Consider the following 21596-nt stretch of genomic DNA (forward strand, 5'->3'; position numbering starts at 1 on the left):
TTTCTCATTGGCTAGTACCCTTGGCAAGGTGTACATTAACTTTCAATCCATGACCAGGAAATCAAAAGTACCAGCATGTGCCTTTTCACCTGGACAGACATCATTGAGCCAACTACTTATCAGGATTATATTTAATTTTTCTGTTCAAGTTTCAAACCACAAAACTTGTTTCTGCTTTTTCTTTTTTTTGTTTTTTTGTGTAATAGCTGCCCATTTTCTAAGCACAGTAAGACCCTCCAGGATGGAAGGTATTTGGAATGCTGGCCCTTCCAGGGGCTATAAGGCCTCATTACTCCCAATCCCACCAGTCCTGTAGTGCTTACATCTCCTAAAGCCTTATTGCAATACTGAGCCCTGCCATACACTAGCCTATAAATTAAACATGACTGTCAGTCCATGGTTCACATGAGAAAACAAATCTAAAGAACCTAGTACTTAAAACATTAAGAAAATACACCATTAAATATTTACTTTCATATATTAAAGACCTTTTTCAATATTTAATGTACTGTTGTCACACAGATCTTTCTGTACATTCCATACTATTAAAATCATGTTCCTGTAAAGTATTGGATTTATTATAAAGTTAAAGCAGGCCCTTAAGTAAACAATCTTTGATCCAGTTACAGAAACAAACTCAGTGCATGTAGATACCACTGTACAGAAAGAATAAAAAACTAATTGAAGTATATTTACAATGTTTCACAGTTGTATGATTAAACTTAACCATCAAGCAGTATAATTTAAGTAAAAAAAAAAAAGAAGACAACCCACATGACAGATAAGGCAAATAAATGTCGTTACAACTGATTGGTCCATCCCATTTACACATAAAAATACAAAAAAGAAATGATTGTCTTTGTTTCAAATGAATGTAAAGCTTCCCTTTCAGGAAACTTGAGATGCTAGTTGTTCCTGGCAACGTTACACTGGGTACCAGGTTTGTATTGGTTTATAATACTGCCACAGTGCCGTTTCTTCTTGAGACATTATCAGAGTGCAGATCAAAGCCCCCGTCCTGTGTCTGGTTCGTTATTTCATCCTCAAACATTTCATATGTGCTGTGGGACGCCACTCCATTGGCAACGACTCCCTCATCTTTCCGCACAGACACATGGAGATTAGCTAGGGTCAAGCTGACATCTTTAAAAGCGTGAAGCAAAAAGATGCCCACAATGATAGTAAGGAAACCGCTGAAAGTGCCAATGATGTCATCTGTGCCCATGTGTTGCCACTCTTTAAAGAGAATGGCCGAGCACGACAGCACAGAGGTTGTGAAGAACACATAGTAAATGGGAGTCACCAGTGAAGTGTTGAAGATATCCAAAGCCTTGTTCAGGTAGTTGATCTGAGTGCTTACGCAAGTTATAAGGCTCACTATTAAGATCCATGACAAAGGATGCCTGAATACATGTTCCCCTGCAAACAGTCCCTTTATAGTGATGCCCAGTCCCTTCACACAGGACACAGAGAGTGCTCCGATCACAGAGCAGATGGTTATATAGACCAGGATATTGGTTTGTCCGTGACGAGGTCCCACTATAAAAATTAGAATCAGTGCCACTATGACAACTAAGGTGGCAAATACCAAAAAACCTGTGAACGAAACAAAAATACACAATTTAAAAGAACTGCATGCATTATACATTAATTTAACACTTAATACAAACACACACACAGATGCTGCATTATGCTAGTTCTGTGCTAGTCAGACTACGTAAGCATGGGGCGCAGTACTGGATTTATTATGCTGGTTCTGTGCTAGTAAGACACCGTAAGCATGAGGTGCAGCACTGGATTTTCTTACAAAGATTTGTTTTTATTACATCTCATTTGTAACTAAACACTGTACTTGGATGTAGAAGTGACTGTCTGAAATGGCAGGTGTCCCCTTAAATCCCACCTGTCAACTTGTTTTTTTATCCTGAGAAATGGACTTCTATTTGGTCCACATATAAACCATGGGTTCAAGCCCTGAAAGTAGGCTGTACATCCTGGATCACGGTTCAAGATTGCAACACCCAGTGCCGTGAACAACAGCTTACCCTATGCTACTATATTTCAGTTATGAAATAAAAAAATTTAAAAAAAAAACACTACAAGCAAGAGAAGTATGTGCTCTCAGGGAATTACACAGAGCTTTTAAAAAGGGACAGGAATGCTGTGGCCTACATGTTCAAGTCTGATCTTATCTTTTTCCTTTGTGGACTGCTTTGTGGAAAGCATGCAGCGGAAGTGTATCTCTGTTGATTTTTGGGACTTGTATTTTTCTGAATTGTTTGACATGTGCTACTATCTTTTGTGCTTCCAGCGTTCTGACTGCTTTGTGCATTGCTGTGCTGCTTGTGGTTTGCCTTGTGTAGTGTCCACTGGTTTAACACTGGCGTTGTTTCTGTGGTTCTTGTACTTGCATTATGAACACACAGATTAATCGGTTAGTTTTCTGCATGTACTGAAACTCTTCTGGCTTATCAGCACATTTACTGAGGTGAAACTGTTTTATTGAACTGTGCAGTCTCATAATGAATCTAAATTTAAAACAAACTGTTACTTGTTCTTGGCCTTGTTGAATGTGATAAGAGAATGCTTTGTAAGTAAAGTATAACATTAGAGGGGGCAGCATCTGACTAAGTTTCTAAAAATGGTGTGCGATTTCTGCAGAGCTCTTCTTTACCTGGATCCAGCAGTTTACTTGACATTTCTTCCAAGTGTTCCACCTCTTCCTCTTGAGGAGCATGGATAACCATGACGGTGGATCCCAGAACACTCAGCAAACAGCCGATCTTGCCATGAAGATTCAGTCTCTCATTAAGGAAGTATGAAGACAAAATAGCACTAAAAAAAAAACCCACAAGAGAGAGCACCACAGCTTGTAATGAAGAGCGTACCTTTAAACTGAAGAGGAGCACTCTAACCTGAAGAACACACACACACACACACACACACACACACACACACACTGGTGAAAACTGCTATTTCCTGAAAACGTTTACTTTTTTAGGCATTAGCCTTGTTTTGAGATACACATCCTGGTCTAAAAAGTGCTATATACTGAACATCTCTGTCTCTGCCAGTACATTTTAATACCCCAAATATCATTCATATGGATGCAATTCAAAGACAGTAAATGCATATGCTTCTTTTAATGGGAATGCTTAAGTCATTAAATGAGGATTACTGGTCGTGTGCTGTTGGGCAGGAACAAACGATTTACACTAAAAAGACACAGGAAGAATGGAAACAAGCAGGACATCACTGACATTGTAAGATATCAAACTTACCTCACAAGAACACTGAGTGCTCCCAGCGGAGTAACTAATGTGGCTGGTGCAAAAGCATATGCAGCAAAATTAGCTGCTTCCCCAACACCCACTGAAATGGCAAAAAACACCACTTAACAACGCAGGCAATTACACAGCAGACAAGCTGAAGTGTGAACAGCACTGAAAGAGAGAATGTGATCTGGTCTTTGCTAATTCAAGCAAATAGAAATACAATTATTAATGAGTCATTTAGCAGACGCTTTTATCCAAAGCAACTTACAGAGACCACGGGGTGAACGATGCATCAACAACTGCTACTGCAGAGTTACTTCCAACAGGACCTCCGTTTTACATCTCATCATATTAAACATTATATATATTATACACACACAGGTACTTTATTATAAGTCACGCCCCCATCAGAACCTATTAGCAGCAACTGCACTGCACTCTAATTTCACTGAGATCTCACACTCAATGGCAATGACAAAGCCTTCTGAAAGTTTAAACAGGTTCTATATAGACTGATTAAGTATGCTAATATCAGGTTATAGACTGTTTTTTTATTTTCATTTATAACATGGATCTAAGTGTTTGGTGGCTGCCTATCTTGCACTCTTTGTATGACAGACCTGACTTGCTTTTGCTTACGGTCCTGACAAAGCAAAGAGTGTGCAATAAACACACACTCAGCTTCATTAGAGCTAGCCACGGACACTTAAGAAACATTCAGTACACTAGCATTAGCAGATGAAAGGGTGAATACAATTCAAATAAAGACTTAGCGTTTTACTTTTGTCTGAACAATAAACAAGAAAAGAGAAAAAGCCAATGAACAATACTGACTCGTCAGGGTACTGGGCTAACAACTCAAACAGCTGTTTACTGAACAGGTCAAGGTATTCAGGGAAAGACTGTGGCAATATACAGCAATACATGTTTACTATGTAATTGAGTGCTAATAAAAATTAATGCACCTCTAATCTGAACTCTGGTGCAGAAAGGTACACAACGCTGTACCATTCTACCTGTGATTATATGAGAGATTAACTGTGTTTACAAATGAATACAAAATAGTAATAAAGAATTACTTGCAAACAATACTGTTAAAGATTCAACTGCCACTAACCTCCAACAAAAGACTGCGTTTGCAAGCTGGGAATGTTGTCTAGAAGTGATAATAATACTAATACTATGCAACTTGCCAATTGAAATGAATACATATTTGGTCTTCAATTGTAAGCACGATTCAAAACCTAGAGACCCCTTGTCTCTTGTTGGAGATTCATGGCAGTTTAATCTTATGCAGTTTCTCAAGGCTTCCTTGCCATGGCTTTTTGACAATGTGTACTCCATGTGTTAACCTGCATCTATTTGGTTACTTACTTGATACCAATCCAGCCCACCAAAGCCATTCTTTCAGATAAGCATGACCTCCTTGACCTGTGAAATGAAGACAATAACAATCACAAGAAGAAAGGAAGTGGAAGTTTTACTGTATATTAACAAAACGGTCAAGTAAAAAAAAAAAAAGCACTTTCATTTTACTTAGAACACCAACAGCAACTCTGAACAAAATGTACATGCTCAAATTGAAACTCTCATTCACAGATTCTGAGGTAAAACTTGTAACACTAGAATACGACAGGCTTGCTAGAATAGGACAGGCATGCTAGAATACGACAGGCTTGCTAGAATAGGATAGGCTTGGTAGAATAGGATAGGCATGCTAGAATACGACAGGCTTGGTAGAATAGGATAGGCTTGCAAGAATACGACAGGCTTGGTAGAATAGGATAGGCTTGCTGTTGTCACTATCTGAACCAGTAGGATGCTCTGCAGCTCAAAAAGCACAAACATTGTTAGGTGTTTCTGTTGAAGGTGCATCCAAATCACTAGCCCCCATTCCTTGTTCTGTTATAGTTTGTTAATGCTTTAGCCCCCATTCCTTGTTCTGTTATAGTTTGTTTAATGCTCTATTCTCCATTCCCTGTTCTGTTATAGTTTGTTAATGCTCTAGCCTCCACTCCTTGTTCTGTTATAGTTTGTTAATGCTCTAGCCTCCATTCCTTGTTGTTATAGTTTGTTAATGCTCTAGCCTCCATTCCTTGTTCTGTTATAGTTTGTTAATGCTCTAGCCTCCATTCCTTGTTGTTATAGTTTGTTAATGCTCTAGCCTCCATTCCTTGTTCTGTTATAGTTTGTTAATGCTCTATTCTCCATTCCCTGTTCTGTTATAGTTTGTTTAATCAAAGATTTAAAATGTACCTGAATCATTTCCAACAACTTTAAAAATCAAACAGATTTAAAATGTACCTGTATCATTTCCAATAACTTTAAAAATCAAACAGATTTAAAATGTACCTGTATCATTTCCAATAACTTTAAAAATCAAACAGATTTAAAATGTACCTGTATCATTTCCAATAACTTTAAAAATCAAACAGATTTAAAATGTACCTGTATCATTTCCAATAACTTTAAAAATCAAACAGATTTAAAATGTACCTGTATCATTTCCAACAACTTTAAAAATCAAACAGATTTAAAATGTACCTGTATCATTTCCAACAACTTTAAAAATCAAACAGATTTAAAATGTACCTGTATCATTTCCAATAACTTTAAAAATCTAACTTATTTAAGCCAGTACAGCAGGTTCAAAAAGACTTTCTTCCCATCCTTGTATTTGCCTTCAGTTCTTTCTTCCTTTACAAGGTTTTACAGATGAATACAACATGTTTGATGGTCTGAATTATATCTTTCACAGGTGGAGGAGGGGATGGGGACTTTCTCCAGCATTATTCCAAGTAAACAATGCATCTTCTGGGGTTATTTTACTTTTAAAGACACACACACACACACACACACACACACACACACGTTATGCACAGTCACCCATCTTCTGATCTCAAGGGATGTTGTGTTTAAATATCAAGGTATTTGGCAGTAAACTAACATAATGAAGTTCCTGGCAATGTCCCCTTAAGGTATTGATTGCAAAAGCAGTGCTACATAACAAAAGCCCATGACAGGCACAAAGCCAGCTTCTGGGGATACAAATTCAGTTAATAATTACAGTCACACACCATTTACAAAGTAGGCATTATAGGCTCTGCCCTAATAGTAAACTATGCTCGATCTCGAGTTGTGCAGCAACCTCCACACACAGGCACATCCAATGAAAGGCATGTTTGTTTTGCTATACAACTGAACTAGACATAGGGTACACTTGTTTCCCCACTCTTTATTAGTTACCAGTATGTGCCCATCAGAATACGTTTCTTTACAAAGCTGCCCGTTCTGTAATGAATGTATTTTCTAATAGTAATCACACCTAACTACAGTAAGAGCGGGTACAGCACTTGGGAGAGCGTTTGTTTGACTGATGGCCTAGTACATTACTGTCAATACTCGGCTCCAGTGTGGTTTATGTAAATAAAAGACAAGGACCTTCTTAAGTGCTGTTTGTGTGTGTTGAATGCTGCACAAGTACAGTGCTGCTAGCAGCATGTTAAAGTGTTTCCAAGTGTTTGCAAGTTACCCGCTCTCATGGAGCCCTTCTTAGCCAAGCGAAGGAGCCCTTTCTTTTTTAAGATGAAGCTGCCTCCAATAAAAATGCTGGAGCTGATGGCCAACGTCAGCCCAATGTAGAAGTCATACTTCCCCCGATCCTGGCCCATGTTTAATGCTGAAGTGCTGTTAGAATCCGTTACATTGATGATCCGACAGAAGAGCTTCTGTGTTCGAGATAGACAGGTCGGGAGAGCAACTAGAGAGCCTGGAACACATAAGGAATATATTCCATTAGCCTGAAAACGTAACAGCAAAAAACACTTCTGGGATGCACTGATACCACAAACTTTGTTAAAAAGACAGATTACAGGGTATGATAAGATTATTTTAATAGCAGCCTGTCAGGAATGACTGCTTTATTATTGCAAATGTCACGTCTGGCCAATATCCTTTGAGAATGTTTACTTAGATCATGTTGTGGTGGGGAGAGGGCAAGACAGAGTAATTGCATAAATGAGTTTAACCATCATGCTGGACTCCAACCAAGCTTTGACAGACTTGTGCAATGAAAAAAACAAAACACTCATCCACACCACAGAGATAGTCTCCATGCAACTCCTCACAAAACTCGACTTCCTTCTGTACTTTCACTTGACCTGCACCTGATGAAGGACTCATGAGAACTAAGGCGGAGGGTGAGGAACATAGACACTGAATGGCCGTAGTAGACTGTAATCTTGTTTAAATCACAAAAAGGTCCCAGAATGGTCTAGAGAATTATGAAAATTAACTGTTTTAACGAAACAGACATTTAGTGTTGACAAGCTTGACTTTTCCTTGACACAGTAAACGTCACTTCGTTGACATGCTATACCTTTCTTTGACATTTAAAAAAACAATAGCACTAATAAACAAGGTTATTTTAGAATCATTTTTCTCACTAGCACTAGCTAATAACCGGTACCTCACTCGAACATTTAGCTGCATTTAGACCATCTGAAAAAGATACAAGTATACATACAGCAGTTTATCTGCGGTTGCGTTTGAAATATTTCATATCTTGAATGACCACACAAAGAACAAAAATATGCACAGGACAGTAAAGCAGGGAACATCAATGTTAAAGAGGTAAAGCAAGAAACAATGCTGATAAAAGCACTCCTTTGACATGTGCACGATTACCCAGTGAAAAATACTTTTTATTGTGTAACTCATTCTAGGTGCAGCTAGTGTCAGTGAGCTTCCCTACACTCACTGCCTGACACGCTTCAACACTGCCCTGAAAAGTGCACCCCTTGGGGTTGAGGAAGCAGTTGTTTCCATGTCCATACAATCTTTCTGAAGACTGCCTGGAATGGTGATCAGTACTCCACGTACTGAACTGTGTGATGGTGGTGGCACAGTGTGAACTACTGTCCACAGGGACCATCAAGCTTGTCACTGGTCATTTACTCACTGCAACACCAAAACAATCTAAATTGAAAAAGTTAACCAACAACAACTTCCATTTGTTACCTGTTTTTAGGCTGTTAAAATCAAGAGGTTCAGAAATGTGTTACTATATACGGGGGGGGGGGGGGGGGGGGGAGACACCTGTCAGTTTATTTATATTATCAGTCATCAGAGCAACATTTGTACAACACAGCAACCACTAGCTGTGCAACCTGCCTGTTACAAACCAACGTGTTCTTTGCAAAAGCACTGCAGCACATGAAAGGCTGACGATGCTCTCTGTGGGGAGGGGTATGTCAAAGACAGGCGCTCCCGAGTTTGGTTTTGTAGTTTGTAAAGCAAGCTGAAACCCTTAGTGAGTAGAGGCTGCTAAAGAGGCCTCTGTTGTAATTGGGTCATCACTTTTTTAAAATTGGGTTAAAAATATTTGTGCCAGAATTGAATTAAAATGTGTTTATTCTCATCACACTGGATAGAAAAAAAAAAGTAATTATTTAAAATTACAGTCCCCTAAAGTATCTAGGCCACAATACAACTGTTACCATTTACCTTTTGTTTCATGATTTCAGGGAATCTGCTGCATTTCATAGAAAATCAATGTGAGTAGATGGCTGTCTGTTGACCCTGCTTCCACTCTTAAGGTTGACAGGGAGTGTGTTGCTGTGGTTGCCACAGTAAACGTATTTGAAATGAAGACACTCACATACAGAGCAGACATTGGTGGGCAGCGAGGGGTTTTGTTTTTCTCCCAAACTTTATTCCAAATCACACAAAAACATTCAAAAGGTAAACATGGTTCCCAATATTTAACTTTTTCGCATAACAGAAAAATTTCAACAGGAATAAAAAAAGATATACTTTATTTGACAATACATCATTCATAAGGGCACTCATCTTTAACCCTCTACCAGTAACACGTGTCTGTGGCTGCAGTGACTTTACGTGTAACAGCTAAGCTAAAATATCCCTTACCATTCTGGCAAGTTACTGCACCTGCTTCGCAACCCTTTTCTTCCATTACTTCCACTAAGCCTGATTCTGCCTTTCTCATGCTGACACTGTTTTCCTAGTTCATACTGCTGCTGTCTTCTCTGTCCTCTGGATCTCGATATCTGTGTAGCCTCTGCAAATCAAGATTTAAATCCATAACTTTGCACTGCTAATTCTACCAGTCCATGTTCAGGCTGCGATTTCAAACAAACCCAGTATTAGTGTAATTCACTGGCGCACCGTACTATATTATTATGTTACAGTACTTCAAATGAGAGTTCCAGCAGCTGGCAAAAACTGTACTGACAGGACGTCTTAATATCGGGGTACAGGTGTTCAGATAGAGATTTAAAACGATTTAAAACAAAGCAACCATATGCTTTTGTACTGCCAGTAACTTAAAGTATAAATACATTAATCTACTTAACTAAATGTAATCAAGAACCACCAAAGAAAACAACTGCGCGTTAAAGAACGCGTTATCACGTTACTGCGCAGTAGGTATGTACGCATCACAAATATGTTACACTATACAACACAGCAAGCACAGGCCGTCAAAAAGTGTTAAATTCAACCAAGAAAAACGTGTTCTTGCCACTACAATATCTCCACCAGTAACATTGCCATGTTATCTTGCATTGCCAATACACTGCATAATTAACCTGACAGCTGCTTTCTGTGTGACACTGATCATGCCATACAGGGCACCCAATCTGCTGCATTGTAAATGTGGGTGACACGGAAACAAATCTGGAAGCGCACCCTACCTAACCAGCACCGTATCTTCATGCCACTGAGCTTAACCCGTTCTCAACCCCTCCAGGCAAATTTTAAAAGAAGATGGTGCCAAAATAAACAGAACACTTGTTATTTTATTTACGAACCACTAGAATAGAGATTAATGCCAGTTAAAATGGTCGCTGACCCGTGAGCCAACCTCATAGTACACAGTTACATACAGCTCTGTGCTGCTTTGCTCCTTGGTCCAATATCCAATGCAAGGTAATTTCTCTCCTGCTAGCACTGACCGAGGCGTCATGTCCTGAACCAACACACACACAACAGGACCAGAAAACAGACTTTGAAAACCATTTTAAAAAATGCCCACCTCTTTCTCCTCTCGCCAGTCCGGCTAAACAGTAAAACACAAAACGCCGGCTTTAAAAAAATAAAAATAAAACAAACTCATTTTCGAAATATCTCACTATATGTTACCTGGTTATGCGCTGGGGTTTGTCCAGTGTTTTTCACCTTCGCTTGTTCCGCATCGCGCTCTCTTACCACCAGGACAGCATCCGCTCCACAACCGGCAAACTGCGGCCAGCACGCCGTGACGTCACCTGCGGAGGGAACGCTCCAAACGCAGCCAGGAGGCTATAATATCTATGGTTGAATCTACTATATTCACATCACAGTCGAGTGACAAATATTACATTTTTTAAAATGCTGTGACAAGGTGAAAGCATATTTTATTGCGTGTGATGGTGGATGCACGAATCTTATGGCCCACATTGTGCACTGCTGCAAGAAAAGTGTACATTTTGCAACAAATACAGCATATATATATAATCAATGCTAGCCATAGACTATAGTTTTTCTTCATAACAAAACAGTTTACATTTTTGTTACTAAGTGTTGAATTGTATTAACAGGCCAACTAATAACAATGTCTAAATAATTTGTTTCCTGAATCAGTTCCTGGTTTGAAGAAAAAAAAAAAAACAACATAACTATGTTGTACAAAAACCAGTTACCCCAGCCTGATGCTGTTATAATAATACCAGCCACTGTGAAACATACTCTCTCGGTATCATTATGTTTTCAAGTTGTTTGCTGTAGTGTTGAGAGGAGTCAAGGTTACAGAGAGTGATTTACCTTTCATCACACGTGACTCTACCTGGCTTGGATATACCTAGGTAAATCAGACAGATACACACATACACTGCAATAACTAATGTGCGTTCTACAACCAGAAATTCAAATGCAACGTAAACCATTTGGAAGTGTCTTCACCTAAATGGGCACCCTGACAGAGACACAGGTCTGGTTCTGACAGTCCTAGAGCTGATAATATTCACATGGATTAGGGGGTTAGATTGACACAGGCCTGGTTCTGATAATATTCACATGGATTAGGGGGTTAGATTTACACAGGTCTGGTTCTGACAGTCCTAGAGCTGATAATATTCACATGGATTAGGGGGTTAGATTGACACAGGCCTGGTTCTGATAATATTCACATGGATTAAGGGGTTAGTTTGACACAGGCCTGGTTCTGACAGTCCTAGAGCTGATAATATTCACATGGATTAGGGGGTTAGCTTGACACAGGCCTGGTTCTGATAATATTCACATGGATTAGGGGGTTAGCTTGACACAGGCCTGGTTCTGATAATATCCACATGGATTAGGGGGTTAGCTTGACACAGGCCTGGTTCTGATAATATTCACATGGATTAGGGGGTTAGATTGACACAGGCCTGGTTCTGATAATATTCACATGGATTAGGGGGTTAGCTTGACACAGGCCTGGTTCTGATAATATTCACATGGATTAGGGGGTTAGATTGACACAGGCCTGGTTCTGATAATATTCACATGGATTAGGGGGTTAGCTTGACACAGGCCTGGTTCTGATAATATTCACATGGATTAGGGGGTTAGATTGACACAGGCCTGGTTCTGATAATATTCACATGGATTAGGGGGTTAGACTGACACAGGCCTGGTTCTGATAATATTCACATGGATTAGGGGGTTAGATTGACACAGGCCTGGTTCTGATAATATTCACATGGATTAGGGGGTTAGATTGACACAGGCCTGGTTCTGATAATATCCACATGGATTAGGGGGTTAGATTGACACAGGCCTGGTTCTGATAATATTCACATGGATTAGGGGGTTAGACTGACACAGGCCTGGTTCTGATAATATTCACATGGATTAGGGGGTTAGACTGACACAGGCCTGGTTCTGATAATATTCACATGGATTAGGGGGTTAGATTGACACAGGCCTGGTTCTGATAATATTCACATGGATTAGGGGGTTAGCTTGACACAGGCCTGGTTCTGATAATATTCACATGGATTAGGGGGTTAGACTGACACAGGCCTTGTTCTGATAATATTCACATGGATTAGGGGGTTAGATTGACACAGGTCTGGTTCTGATAATATCCACATGGATTAGGGGGTTAGATTGACACAGGCCTGGTTCTGATAATATTCACATGGATTAGGGGGTTAGACTGACACAGGCCTGGTTCTGATAATATTCACATGGATTAGGGGGTTAGATTGACACAGGCCTGGTTCTGATAATATTCATTGATTTCAATAGCATTGATTTCAGGCAGATTTGTAGCCATTCACTTTTCTTTAACTTTGTTTTATACACCCATTGTTTTGGCAGCTCTTTAGTTAAATAATAAGATGCTGCTATCAAAGTCCATAATTCTCTGCAATCTTGAGAAACATTACCTGTAAAATAAACCATAAAAAGATAAATTGCCTACATTTCATGACAGACTCGTTTATTTTAAAGGAATGGCGCCTATAAGATTAACCCCATTCTAAATGAGTCAATAACAACCCGGAAATAAGAGCATTGCTGCTCCTTGAATTCTTTTTGCAGTGTTGAAAGAGTTCAAGTACTGTTAACATGCAAACAACTAAGAGACCTGCGGCACACAAGACAAAGAGGAAAGATGACACGCTTGGCTTCTGGTGAAAAGGTCTCAGGCAAGAGAGAAAGGATTGCAGACTACTCTTAGCAGTTTGCAGTGTTCAGGTATATTAGTGACATACAGCTGACGGAAGTGTTTCATGAAAACCTGGATCGTGTTTTTGACACGATCCAATATATTCAGCAGGTGCCAATATATTGATTCTTATTTATGCTCTAGGGTTACAATGTTCTTTCTGCCCACTGCTCCGTTTGAATGACTGTTTGCTAGTTGTGAATGTTTTTCAGTATGTTATTTGCTTTGATATTGTTCTGTAGTTTGCAAGTGCTTTGAAGCTCTACAGTGTACCCTTTGTGAACGAGGTGGTAATTTCACAGGGTTATTCTTCCCTTAGAAGTAGACACTCACATTAATAATATAATATAGGATCAAGAACTCTACAGATAAGTTTAAAGTTACACTAAATATTTAATTAGCACAAGAGCATACCCACTATCCTCAGCCACGTCTTCCTTTGCCCCCAGCTGGGAAGATATCACATGACTTCACTGGAGCCCACATGTGTCATTAACCTATTGCCGTTAAGAAAACACCCCAAAGACCCCCTCTGCATTACACATTCCCTGCCCCCTTATTAACTTCACCAAATAAAATGCTAAATAATAATAACAATATTCAGGTTTACATGCTGTGGTAATAGCTGCCATCTTAATATAGCTGTGGGTGTGATGAAAGCACTGTCCCTTGCTTGCTGAATCAATGGGGTGTGGTGAAAGCACTGTCCCTTGCTTGCTGAATCAATGGGGTTTGGTGAAAGCGCTCTCCCTTGCTTGCTGAATCAATGGGGTGTGGTGAAAGCACTGTCCCTTGCTTGCTGAATCAATGGGGTGTGGTGAAAGCACTGTCCCTTGCTTGCTGAATCAATGGGGTTTGGTGAAAGCGCTCTCCCTTGCTTGCTGAATCAATGGGGTGTGGTGAAAGCAATCTGTCCCTTGCTTGCTGAATCAATGGGGTGTGGTGAAAGCACTGTCCCTTGCTTGCTGAATCAATGGGGTGTGGTGAAAGCACTGTCCCTTGCTTGCTGAATCAATGGGGTGTGGTGAAAGCACTGTCCCTTGCTTGCTGAACTGTCCCTTGCTTGCTGAATCAATGGGGTTTGGTGAAAGCGCTGTCCCTTGCTTGCTGAATCAATGGGGTGTGGTGAAAGCACTGTCCCTTGCTTGCTGAATCAATGGGGTGTGGTGAAAGCACTGTCCCTTGCTTGCTGAATCAATGGGGTGTGGTGAAAGCGCTGTCCCTTGCTTGCTGAATCAATGGGGTTTGGTGAAAGCGCTCTCCCTTGCTTGCTGAATCAATGGGGTTTGGTGAAAGCACTGTCCCTTGCTTGCTGAATCAATGGGGTTTGGTGAAAGCGCTGTCCCTTGCTTGCTGAATCAATGGGGTTTGGTGAAAGCGCTCTCCCTTGCTTGCTGAATCAATTCTTGAGTAGATAAACACCTCATCTTCACATTCGACAGATTGAACAAGATATACCAAATATACTACTTTTAATTACCAATGCACAATGACTGTTTTTCATTTAATCTTTTCTATTGTGACTTCCAAGACCAGTGTAGCATTCTTCAATGTGTTCCCAGTCTTGGCAGTCTGTGCTGTTGGAAGGACATGCAGTAAATAGTGAGCAGTTGACAATGAGGTTTTAATTACTGTTTATTATCTAAAAGAAAACAGCAGCATACACAAGATCACAGCCCTCACTCCCACACACTGTGGGTTGCTGTCTTGGATTGAGTCTAAAGTCACAGTCCTAAAAGTTAGGAAATGGTAGTCCCATATGACAGCAGCACTGTTGCTTTGTGCTTTGTAAGAAAAAAAGAACATGCCACCGTGCTATACGTGGGTTTCAGAGATAAGCATGTGTTAAATACAGTGCCAGCCAGTTCAACAAAAAGCAGGCTGTGTACCCAGAACAATAGAGTGACTGTGTGCTGCTCTTTCAGTTGAAATCTACCCTATTACCCTATTCTCCTACTAAAGCAGTGTGCACAGTTGACTTAGTTTCCCCTGATTTGCAGTGCAATGAAGGCTGGCCCCCGTTTCCTCTGATTTGCAGTGCAATGAAGGCTGGCCCCAGTTTCCCCTGATTTGCAGTGCAATGAAGGCTGGCCCCCATTTCCTGATTTGCAGTGCAACGAAGGCTGGTCCCCATTTCCTGATTTGCAGTGCAATGAAGACTGGCCCCTATTTCCTGATTTGCAGTGCAATGAAGGCTGGCCCCTATTTCCTGATTTGCAGTGCAATGAAGGCTGGCCCGTTTCCTCTGATTTGCAGTGCAATGAAGGCTGGCCCCTATTTCCTGATTTGCAGTGCAATGAAGGCTGGCCCCCGTTTCCTCTGATTTGCAGTGCAATGAAGGCTGGTCCCCATTTCCTGATTTGCAGTGCAATGAAGGCTGATCCTTGTTTCCTCTGATTTGCAGTGCAATGAAGGCTGGCCCCCATTTCCGGATTTGCAGTGCAATGAAGGCTGGCCCCCATTTCCTGATTTGCAGTGCAATGAAGGCTGGCCATTGTTTTAGGTTACAAATCAATTGCTGCTGTTAAGATTGGCAGGATAACAGGTCCCGTTAGAGACCATTGTTGAAACGTCTTTCAATTCTCTTAAAGTCCCTCTCATCCAATCAAGTGTTGAGTAGAGAGCTCATTATCATGCAGTCCATTCCTAAGAGTCCTGCAACTCTCCCTGCAGAGACAGCTTATTTTAAACAAGCCACAGCACATGCCAGTAACACACACCCTCCCACCAGTGTTATTAACGTTAACAGCAAGTTTCATTGCAGTGGTTTTCCAGATCAGCACAGAGCAGACGACCGCCGCCACTGTTTCCCAGTCACTGGGGATTTTATACTCCTGAGCAGGGTTCAACTGAAGGACACTGTTTCTGAGGTCAGTTATCAAGGCTGTTTCATCTGTATTGCTGAATAATTGAGGATGGCTACGACACAGACCATTTTAATCCCTTCACTTTAAATATATTACATACAGTACCATGAGCTTTTCTCAAGAGATTTTAACCTGCTTGAACGCTTTTTTTTCAAGCCTAACAAATAGCTATCATTTTAAACGTATTATAAATCTGACCACAAAACACTAGAGAAATTATATGCTTTAAACATAGCTATTAACAAAATACCCCCCCCAAAAAAAAACAAACACAAAAATGGTTACAGTATAGCATAGTTAAATTTGTTTAGTCAGTGCTGTGCAAGATACAGTATTTGGATCCTCTATTGTGCCTCTGGTACATATTAGGTGTGCAAACAATGTGCAATGATAAAAAACAATGAATAAAAACATGGTAAAAGTGTTTGCACCACTGGAGAAGCGGGTACTGCAAGTGTTCAGTCTTTCTTACGAGGAGCTTTCTTTACATCACTCCAACTCCAAGTGAATTCCTTGAATACTTGAAGAACGATTCCCACAGACACTGTGACGAAGCCACACACCATGCCAAGGCTGTCCACAGCACCCATTTCACTCCATTCCCTGAAGAGAATGGATGTGGCCAATGTGACGAGAGTGGTGAACGTCACGTAGTAAACGGCCCCGATCACAGAGCTGTCGAAGTGCTCCAACGCTTTGTTAGTGTAGGTGAACTGGATGAGGACACTGGATGCCAGGGTGACCAATAGCAGCCCCAAGAGATACAGGGCTCTCTGATTGGAGGGGTCCCCAATGAACACGTCCTGAGCAGCCAGCCCTAGGCCTTTGCTACTGGGCAGCTTCACCGTGCCCAGTAAGGAACAGATAGTGCTGTAGACCATGTTAGTGGGGCCGTGCACAGGAGTGACCCACATGATCAGCAGCAGCAGCAGGACGACACAGAGGTAGCCGAGGAACACTGCAGAAGAGAGCCGAGAGCCGGTTACAAGGGAGTTCACATTTACTGCACATTATTAGCATTTAGTAACACTTAATTGGCTGCTCTGTAATGTGGGAACTACCCATGCAACTGTGGCAATGGTCCACAGATACATTACAGGTGCCATCTGTTCCACGAAGAACCAATAGCATCTCATATTCCAACAAACGCCCAGGCTGCACACAGAAGTGAAATCAAAACCGGATTCCTAGATCTAGTCTTCAAACTAGGATCTCATTTCATTCCGCCCATAACACAATGAATGGTGCAGTAATCTCATTGTCTGGTGTCATTAACATACAGGTTTCTCATTGAAATATTGAATAGTTATTCCACCACCTTTATGTAAATTGCACCCATTCTACCTGTCAGAAAACAGCAGAAAAGGGTTTCATTTTATGATGGAAACAACCTTCAGACTAAGAGTCGGGTTCAAACAGACGGAGACAGCGAGTTTTCACACTGATATTCAGGGCCAGTGTCCCCATTTGAAGAGTTTAATGGCTGTCCATGTCTTTTACCAACAACTTGCTTATCCAGATAAAAAACCTTTCACCTTTTTACACATTAACTTGATGGCAATGATCTAGTTTTTTTTATTACTATTTCTGCACTTATGGATATTTGACATGCTTAATAAAGTCACTAGCACATTTTACCCCTGGGGCACTTTCTGACCAAGTTAGAATGTCTGTAGTGAGGCCATTATACATTTAAAAAGCACTAGGGGTGTATGCTGGTCATTTTTATAATAATCCTAATGCTGGTTGCTGTTTACACTTAATCCTCCTATAACATAACAATCACACAACTTGCAGTCTGAATCATTCCCCCTGAGGAAGGCACTGTCTGCAACGCCTGTGGAACGATTGCGTGTTTCTGCGGTGCTGTTTGAATTGTACCGTACCTGGATCTCCAAGCTTCTCTTCCAGCTCCACCCTTGAGCTCCCACTCTCAGACTTCGGAGTGTGGATAATCAGAACAGCAGCACCTGTGCAGCTTAACACATAGCCCGGCTTCCCAAGAACATTGAGATTCTCCTGCAGCAAGTAGGAAGCCAAGAGAGACCTAAGAGAAATACCAGACTCTTTATGTATTTCCTTCATGTGAGCTACTATAAGGTAAGCAACAGGTGTCTTGTTTCAATAGTTCAAGAACTCTGACACAATAGTTAACTGAAGCGTTCAAAGCAAATATCTACTGCTGTAATTCCTCTAGGCCTGATTCTAAACCTCAATGTAGGCAATGCTGTGAGGGTTCTATATGCAAAGGCTTGTCCAATTGGGATCCAGGAAACCAAACTGAGGCTTGTGACTTACCCAAAGGGGACCCCGAGCGCTCCAAGGGGTGTGACTAAAGCAGCTGGAGCCATGTTGTATGCCAGGAAATTCCCTGCCTGGCCCAGAGCCACTGTTTAAAAAGAACACAAGGCTTGTTGGAAACACACAGGCTTCCTCCAGCTCACAGACATTAACAATTTATACCATAAGATTTACAGTAAAGCCTCTGGCCACTAGCCAAACCTAACTGTGGTGACTGAGGATCAACAGGTTCCCAACGTCAAGCCATTCCCACTGTCAACCAAAGCATTAGATATCATCAGGGTACTGAACCCTGGGAGGACCCTGTCCAGACTCGACGGGCGTCGGACCAGCACTGTCTGACCAATTAACACCAGTAACAATGAAGAGCACGTCCTTGATGAAGATGAAGTTTAGAAACACACAGCGTCTACGCGCCGCCACATTAACTGAAGAGTAACTGAACCACACACAGCGTCTACGCGCCGCCACATTAACTGAAGAGTAACTGAACCACACACAGCGTCTACGCGCCGCCACATTAACTGAAGAGTAACTGAACCACACACAGCGTCTACGCCCTGCCACATTAACTGAAGAGTAACTGAACCACACACAGCGTCTACGCGCCGCCACATTAACTGAAGAGTAACTGAACCACACACAGCGTCTACGCGCCGCCACATTAACTGAAGAGTAACTGAACCACACACAGCGTCTACGCGCCGCCACATTAACTGAAGAGTAACTGAACCACACACAGCGTCTACGCGCCGCCACATTAACTGAAGAGTAACTGAACCACACACAGCGTCTACGCGCCGCCACATTAACTGAAGAGTAACTGAACCACACACAGCGTCTACGCGCCGCCACATTAACTGAAGAGTAACTGAACCACACACAGCGTCTACGCGCCGCCACATTAACTGAAGAGTAACTGAACCACACACAGCGTCTACGCGCCGCCACATTAACTGAAGAGTAACTGAACCACACACAGCGTCTACGCGCCGCCACATTAACTGAAGAGTAACTGAACCACACACAGCGTCTACGCGCCACATTAACCTGAACCACACACAGCGTCTACGCGCCGCCACATTAACTGAAGAGTAACTGAACCACACACAGCGTCTACGCGCCGCCACATTAACTGAAGAGTAACTGAACCACACACAGCGTCTACGCGCCGCCACATTAACTGAAGAGTAACTGAACCACACACAGCGTCTACGCGCCGCCACATTAACTGAAGAGTAACTGAACCACACACAGCGTCTACGCCCTGCCACATTAACTGAAGAGTAACTGAACCACACACAGCGTCTACGCCCTGCCACATTAACTGAAGAGTAACTGAACCACACACAGCGTCTACGCCCTGCCACATTAACTGAAGAGTAACTGAACCACACACAGCGTCTACGCCCGCCACATTAACTGAAGAGTAACTGAACCACACACAGCGTCTACGCCCTGCCACATTAACTGAAGAGTAACTGAACCACACACAGCGTCTACGCCCTGCCACATTAACTGAAGAGTAACTGAACCACACACAGCGTCTACGCCCTGCCACATTAACTGAAGAGTAACTGAACCACACACAGCGTCTACGCCCTGCCACATTAACTGAAGAGTAACTGAACCACACACAGCGTCTACGCGCCGCCACATTAACTGAAGAGTAACTGAACCACACACAGCGTCTACGCCACACACAGCCACATTAACTGAAGAGTAACTGAACCACACACAGCGTCTACGCCCTACATTAACTGAAGAGTAACTGAACCACACACAGCGTCTACGCCCTGCCACATTAACTGAAGAGTAACTGAACCACACACAGCGTCTACGCGCCGCCACATTAACTGAAGAGTAACTGAACCACACACAGCGTCTACGCGCCGCCACATTAACTGAAGAGTAACTGAACCACACACAGCGTCTACGCGCCGCCACATTAACTGAAGAGTAACTGAACCACACACAGCGTCTACGCGCCGCCACATTAACTGAAGAGTAACTGAACCACACACAGCGTCTACGCCCTGCCACATTAACTGAAGAGTAACTGAACCACACACAGCGTCTACGCCCTGCCACATTAACTGAAGAGTAACTGAACCACACACAGCGTCTACGCCCTGCCACATTAACTGAAGAGTAACTGAACCACACACAGCGTCTACGCACCGCCACAGTAACTGAAGAGTAACTGAACCACACACAGCGTCTACGCCCTGCCACATTAACTGAAGAGTAAACGAACCAGTACTCACTTGCTAGCGTTCCACTCCACCACACGCATTCAGTTAGGTATGAAACTCCAATGAAGATGCAATGACAGAGTTTAGTGAATTACTAGACATTCCCAAGTTTCAGGAGCGCACACTGGATCCTGAGAAAAGAGGCTGAAATCACCCAGTTTGAAACTGCTTTTCATTGCAAGTGGTCTGTTAATTACAGCTGGGTCATAACACATGTCATTCTGTTTCAAAACTATTAGATGTTGCAGCTTCACTAACCTTCTCCACACTGCAATACCAGTATTTCTACCAGGAACATAACTTAAAGATGAAGTGCCTCATAAATGAATTCTGTTTTAAAGTTTAAAAATCACATCTGCGTATTCCTGCATAAATGTCTCAACAGAGACTGTTCAAATGTGCAACAATGTAAACACTATGCGGGTGTGTGCTGTGCATCTTCATTACTCTGTCAATGCTCTTGTAGGGTTATCCCTACACTGTGAACAATGTTTTCTTAAGGGAAATGCTTTAAACACTATGCCATGTCAGCAGCAATCCCGGCTATCTGAAAGATCAGAGTTGTGAAAGAGTTCATATTGAAGTAAAACAAAGACATTGGTTCCGGTTAGATTGTTCCGGAGGTGTTTCATCTCTGTGAAGAGGTTTAATCAATCCAGTCGCTTGGTAAAGTGTTATTGCAGTCTGCGCCGGCTCGAAGCAGGTATATTTTTGTGTTGCGTTAGGTTTATTTGGGAAATACAGGCGCGCAGCTCAAGCTTGTGAGAGTGCCTGTCTTGCCGATGAACCGGTTGGCCAGTTCTGTCTTGCACTATGAAACGTTCAGGCATTAGTATTAAGATCATGTTTTTTGGTAGCTGGACAATTAGAATTTCAAGTACCTCTATACTACAGTAGTATTTGATTTGTCTCGTGAATCGACACACAGTTTTAAGGTCGGTAGTTTTCTTTTTTTTTTTTTTTTTTTTTTTAATCATCGGAGACAATCAATAATGAGGCATTACATAGGCAAAATAAACTTTTCTTGTAATATCTCCTTCTTCTGTAAGTCAAACGTTGATCCATTGACAAAACTGGACAGCACAGCAATGCATAAACCAGCAGCAGAAAACGAATTGCCGGTACTGTCCTTCGCTTCTAAAGTCATCCTACAAGCGTTCGTATTTATTATTATTATTATTATTAT

At 41.7% G+C, this 21596-nt stretch overlaps 2 protein-coding genes across 2 annotated transcripts; both read right to left on the reverse strand.

Annotated features, from left to right (window-relative positions):
• Positions 1 to 485: 485 nt before the first annotated feature.
• On the reverse strand, positions 486 to 10530 carry LOC121328086 (magnesium transporter NIPA2-like). The gene is made up of 6 exons (XM_041272570.1): positions 10437 to 10530; positions 6808 to 7044; positions 4650 to 4706; positions 3282 to 3372; positions 2675 to 2835; positions 486 to 1596 (listed from the first exon to the last, which is right to left on the reverse strand). The coding sequence occupies exons 2-6, from the start codon at positions 6944 to 6946 to the stop codon at positions 953 to 955; spliced, it is 1092 nt and encodes a 363-aa protein (XP_041128504.1). The 5' UTR covers positions 6947 to 7044; positions 10437 to 10530; the 3' UTR covers positions 486 to 952.
• Positions 10531 to 16113: 5583 nt separating this feature from the next.
• On the reverse strand, positions 16114 to 21557 carry LOC121327488 (magnesium transporter NIPA1-like). Its single transcript, XM_041271559.1, has 4 exons — positions 21536 to 21557; positions 18153 to 18243; positions 17741 to 17901; positions 16114 to 16812 (listed from the first exon to the last, which is right to left on the reverse strand). Exons 1-4 carry the CDS (start codon positions 21555 to 21557, stop codon positions 16313 to 16315), a joined length of 774 nt encoding a protein of 257 aa, XP_041127493.1. The 3' UTR covers positions 16114 to 16312.
• Between the last annotated feature and the right edge of the window lie 39 nt (positions 21558 to 21596).

The sequence above is a fragment of the Polyodon spathula genome, chromosome 15 (assembly GCF_017654505.1).
Source record: "Polyodon spathula isolate WHYD16114869_AA chromosome 15, ASM1765450v1, whole genome shotgun sequence".
NCBI classification, from domain to species: Eukaryota; Metazoa; Chordata; class Actinopteri; order Acipenseriformes; family Polyodontidae; genus Polyodon; species Polyodon spathula.

What these genes read in the sequence shown, in the direction of transcription:
- LOC121327488 (XM_041271559.1), bottom strand. Translation starts at nt 21,557, where the DNA reads ATGACTTTAGAAGCGAAGGACA. An exon ending in GACTTTAGAAGCGAAGGACA is followed by an intron (nt 18,244 to 21,535) that starts GTACCGGCAATT and finishes CTTTTTAAACAG; the next exon opens with TGGCTCTGGGCCAGGCAGGG. An exon ending in GCGCTCGGGGTCCCCTTTGG is followed by an intron (nt 17,902 to 18,152) that starts GTAAGTCACAAG and finishes TATTTCTCTTAG; the next exon opens with GTCTCTCTTGGCTTCCTACT.
- LOC121328086 (XM_041272570.1), bottom strand. Translation starts at nt 6,946, where the DNA reads ATGGGCCAGGATCGGGGGAAGTATGACTTCTACATTGGGCTGACGTTG. An exon ending in GAAGGGCTCCATGAGAGCGG is followed by an intron (nt 4,707 to 6,807) that starts GTAACTTGCAAA and finishes TTCATTTCACAG; the next exon opens with GTCAAGGAGGTCATGCTTAT. An exon ending in GTGGGCTGGATTGGTATCAA is followed by an intron (nt 3,373 to 4,649) that starts GTAAGTAACCAA and finishes TTGCCATTTCAG; the next exon opens with TGGGTGTTGGGGAAGCAGCT.